General features: G+C 34.3%; 1 protein-coding gene across 6 annotated transcripts in view; it reads left to right on the forward strand.

The window, feature by feature from the left end:
• Relch (RAB11 binding and LisH domain, coiled-coil and HEAT repeat containing) overlaps window positions 1–4770 on the forward strand; it is a 117740-nt gene that overhangs the window by 84048 nt on the left and 28922 nt on the right. For 4 of the 6 annotated variants that reach the window (XR_003850744.1, XR_003850743.1, XM_008840647.3 and 1 more), the window contains exons 19-20: window positions 574–622; window positions 2028–2107. Coding sequence is in view for 4 of the 6 variants with exons in the window: in XM_008840647.3 (XP_008838869.1) it covers window positions 574–622; window positions 2028–2107 (129 nt within the window). In the remaining 2 variants the exon portion in view is untranslated. The remainder of the gene's footprint in view (window positions 1–573; window positions 623–2027; window positions 2108–4770) is intronic. The other 2 variants (XM_008840648.3, XM_029567165.1) reach the window with 2 other exon arrangements.

Consider the following 4770-nt stretch of genomic DNA (forward strand, 5'->3'; position numbering starts at 1 on the left):
TGAGTATTTGCTCTAATTTAAGATATTAAATTCCTTATTTGAAAGTTAAATTTCATGGAATCAATAAGATTTAAGATGCATAGCACATTGTGCCTATGTTAGTTATAAGAACCCTAAAAGAATGAAATTTATTCTCTCTAAATACAGCCATAGGCTTTCCCTAATAATTCTAATCATATAATATGTAGACATATAATGTTTAACCAAATAGTACCTAAATGAGCCTTTTGATCACCAAATTTAGCTTTAGGAGGCAGCAATTTTAAGCATTTGTAATCTCCTTGGAAAGTATTTTAAGAGATCAAAGGCTATTCTGAAAATGTTTCTTGACCTGAATTGATTTTTCTTCTTAAAGATACTGCTTTCAGTAACTTGAGCCTTCTTTTATCTTAAACCTCTTCATTAAAATTTAATAAAATTAAAAATTAATGTATTTCCATTCAATAGCCTATAAAGTGAAATAAATGGTAGTAGCAGTAGTAAATATAAGTACATACATATTTATTTATTTGTTGTCGCTGATTAATCTATTAAATTTGAGACTTTTTGATTTTTTTTCTTTGGGTTCCTTAGGTAAAACCTCAATTCCAAGAGATTTTAAGACTGTCTGAAGAAAACATTGGTAAGTTTATCCATTATTAATTTTGTTGATAAATTAGTAAAGAAAAATATATAAGTATTTTGAAAACCAAGAGCTTTTGCACTTAATAGCTATGGTTTTTAATAGTTCAAAAAGGACATGGTTATTAACCCCCATTACATAGTTCGTTGTTAAAATCAGGTCCAGTTGTTAAATTTATATTTTTATGCAATTTCTTTATATATGACTCTCTGAAAATAGTTCAAAACCATATAAAACTGGAAATACAATACAAAAAACATTTAAGAGCATGGAAGCAAGTATAAAGATCTTAAAACAGCAGGTAATGCTCAATAAATGAACTATTGATGCTACAAATAATTTACCTCATTTTCAGCTCAAGAACTTGTCTTTGAATTGTCTACAAATGCTAAGAGAAAGTAATACTTCCATTGTAGTTAAGGGTCATACCACTATGGTTGGATACTTTCCCCACTCTTCCATTTATATCATCTAATTCTTTCTTCCTATATGAAATTAACAAGTCACTGTCTGGCTGAAAGCCTACAACTGATACATTTGGAGCCTCCAGAATTAGTCTAGCATTGGAAATCAGAGTCTCCTAGCCAGAGGCAGATTAACTAATATATCTGGGTGCCTGCTTTCAATTGAGTCCTTTACTTTTTACAAAACACTACAGATCTCAAACAGAAAGGTTTGGGAAGACCTGGCTGTATGGATATATGGGAGACTCTTTAAGAAAGCTCTCAGGCTGGAGAGATGGCTCAGTGGTTAAGAACACTGGTTGTTCCAGAAGACCCAGGTTCAAATCCCAGCACCCATATGACAGCTAACAACTGTCTGTAACTCCAGTCCCAGGGGATCCGACAGCCTCTTCTGACCTCCGCAGGCACTGCATGACATGGGTACACTTACCTACGTGCAGGCAATATACACATACACAAAATAAAAATAATAATTTTAAAAAAGAAAAGCTCTCATTTTTCTTTCTGAAAGTAGGAGTATAAGATTACACTTTGGTTATTAAATTTCTTTCTCATCTATCAGAAATGTGTATGCTTAATGTCCTTTCAAAAATAGTAAGTTGTAGTTAACAACAAGCAGTTGAAATATGTGTTGACAAAATAACCTTGTAAATAGTTGGGGGGGGTTGGGTTTTTTTTTTTTTTTTTTGTTTGTTTTGGTTGTTTTGGTCTTTCTGAGACAAGGTTTCCCTGTAGCGCCAGCTGTCCTGGAACTCACTATGTAGACCAGGCTGACCTCGAACTCACAGAGATCCACCTGCCTCTGCCTCCCAAGTGCTGGGATTAAAGGTGTGCGCCACCACGCCTGGCAATAGTTGATCTTTTAAGTATAATTGCATTTGACTTTTTTTCTTTACACTTAAAGTATACTCGAACTTTTAAAAATGTTTTAATAATTTTAGATTCCTCAGCAGGAAATGGGGTCCTCACTAAAGCTACCGTCCCCATTTATGCAACAGGAGTCCTTACGTGTTACATTCAGGTAAGAAAAAAATTCTTATTTTCTAGTAAAAGTTCCATGTAGTACTTGACACTATAAGTTCCAGTTCTGTTAAAAGTAACACGGTATTCCTTAAAAGTTTTCTAAATGAATTTCTACAATGACCTCATAATAGAGATACATACAAAATCTTTGTGTGTAGGATATTTTCGGTCATAATATTAACAGATATCTCTGTTGTTCCTAAAATTATAGAGGTGGTTAATATTAAGTCCAAACACAGCACCACACACAGTAGTTTGTATACCATTCTCTTCTCCCTTTAATTCTCAAAGCTGTTTAAGCATAGTAACAAGTCTGATAGCACTGTTTTCTCCTTTTTAACTACAAAGTTTCGATACAGGTTTGGTTTTTTCACCATATCATTTTAAAACATGTTAAAATACTAGTTATAATATATGGCATATAGTAAACTGTAGACAGATTTGTAGAATAAATGCATAAGAAGGTATCTCTTGAAAGACCATGAAATCCAAATAGATTTCTTAAAAGGTAGAACTTTTCAGCTTGTCACAAAATACTTAGTAAATTGAAGTAGTGATCACAGATTATCAGTGTCGCTTATTTTAGAAAGCATATACTAGGAGTTAATGATTCTTCTTGCTAATACAGTTTTTGTTAGGATAAACCATAGCCCTGTTTACTTTAGTAAACAAAGACTATCTTGAGGGCTTGGAATGTAGCACAGTGCTAGAGCATTTGCCTGCCATGTACTAGACACTGGATTCTGTCCCCAGTACCACACAGAAACATTTTTTGACCAAAATATATAAAGCAATATTACTTATTTAGAGATTTCAAAAATGGGAAATAAGATTACACTTAATTTTAAAATCTCAAAAGAATTCATACTCGTTTGGAAGTCTGTTTTTCAGTTCTTATTTCATTTGGTTTTATTTTTAATTTAACCATTTATTTTCCAAGGTTTTATCTCCTCTGTTTGACATTAATAAGCAAATAAAAAATCAGAGGAATTCCATTCTCACCTTGATTTGATGCTAGTTTGTCACTAGCATTTATTCCTTTTCACTAAAGACTGTTATTTTTTAAATTTATTTTTTAATTTATGTGTATGCATGTGTATCTGTATGAATATATGCCACCTATGTGTGTGAGTGCCTGTGGAGGCTAGAGAGCATGAGATCGCCTGGAGTTGGAGTTACAGGTAGTTGTGAGCCACCTGATATGGGTACTAGGAACCAAACTCAGGTCCTCTGGAAGAACAAGTGTTCTTAACCACTTAGCCATCTCCATCCTCAAGACTGCCATATTTTAAAACATCTTTATCTTTACTTTTTTCATATTAATAATTATTTTGTCAGTTCTTTATCTCAACTTCATTCAAAATGAACCTATATAGAAGAAAAACAAATGGTAGGTAGCAATCCAGTCTTATGGACCTTTCAATAGATTCAGAAGCTGTGTATTCTTGACTTTATATCCTTTTGACAATTTGACTTTAACATGTATTTATTTCCTGGAAGAATATCAGATGCCCTTTCCTTGTGCATTCAGATTAATAAACAAAATTGTTTAACTCTAAGTTAGCAGGTTTGTTTATGTCTTTTTAATTTTTTAAATATTTTATTATTTTTATTTTGTGTGTATGAGTATATTGCCTGCGTGTGTGTAAGTGCACCCATGTAGTGCAATACCTGAAAAGGCCAGAAAAGGGTTTTAGATCCCCTGGAACTAGAGTTATGAACAGTTGTTAATCGCCATGTGGGTGCTAAGAATCAAATGCAGGACATCTGCAAGAGCAGCCAGTGCTCTTAACCATTGAGCCATCTTTCCAGCTCTGGGTTTGTTTATTTCTTAATAAAAAATTAATATGAAACTAATGATTCATCAAATAAGATTTGAAAAAATACAGGCTATTTTAAAAAATATTTTTGTTAATTCTTCAGGATGTTTTTTTTCATACAATGTATTTTGATCATATTCATCATTCTCCCCCATCTCATCTCAGTTCCACCCCTGCCTCTCTACCCACTCCCGTCAAGTCCAGTTTATGTTTCCCAAATACTTCTTGGCATGGGTCCATCTCCTGGAGCAGAAAGGAGTCACACCCTTAAAGAAAATTGACTCTCCCTCTCCCAGCAGCTATCAGTTGCCAGTAGCTCCTCAGCTAGGGTTTGGGTCATCTTGCCCTCACCTCATGCTAGGATTTTGTCTGGCTTGAGCTTATGTAAGTCCTGTGCATGTTGTCACAACTACTGTTGAGTTCATATGTGCAACTGGCCTATTGTGTCCAGAAAACACTGTTATTATTGTAGTCATCTGATATCTCTGACTCTTACCATCTTTCTGCCCCTTACCCTTGGAGGCATTTGATATAGATGACCTGTTTGGGGCTGAACACACCACATCCTCTTGTCTCTACACATTGACTAGTTGTGGGTCTCTGTGTTAATTGCCATCTGCTACAAAAAGAAGCTTCTCTGATGAGGGTTAAGAGAGGCACTAATCTTTGGATATAGTGACAAGTCAGTTTGGTTATTGAGGCCAAGCACCTATAGCTAGCTAGGTCACAGACCCTAGGGAAGATCCTGTTATTGTTCTGCCAAATAGATGTGTTAATCTCAAAGTAGAACTGTTTCAACAATACTACTCTGTTTCACCAACTATGGAGGCTTTTTTTTTTT

This window comes from Nannospalax galili, unplaced genomic scaffold (assembly GCF_000622305.1).
Source record: "Nannospalax galili isolate Female #2095 unplaced genomic scaffold, S.galili_v1.0 scaffold298, whole genome shotgun sequence".
NCBI classification, from domain to species: Eukaryota; Metazoa; Chordata; class Mammalia; order Rodentia; family Spalacidae; genus Nannospalax; species Nannospalax galili.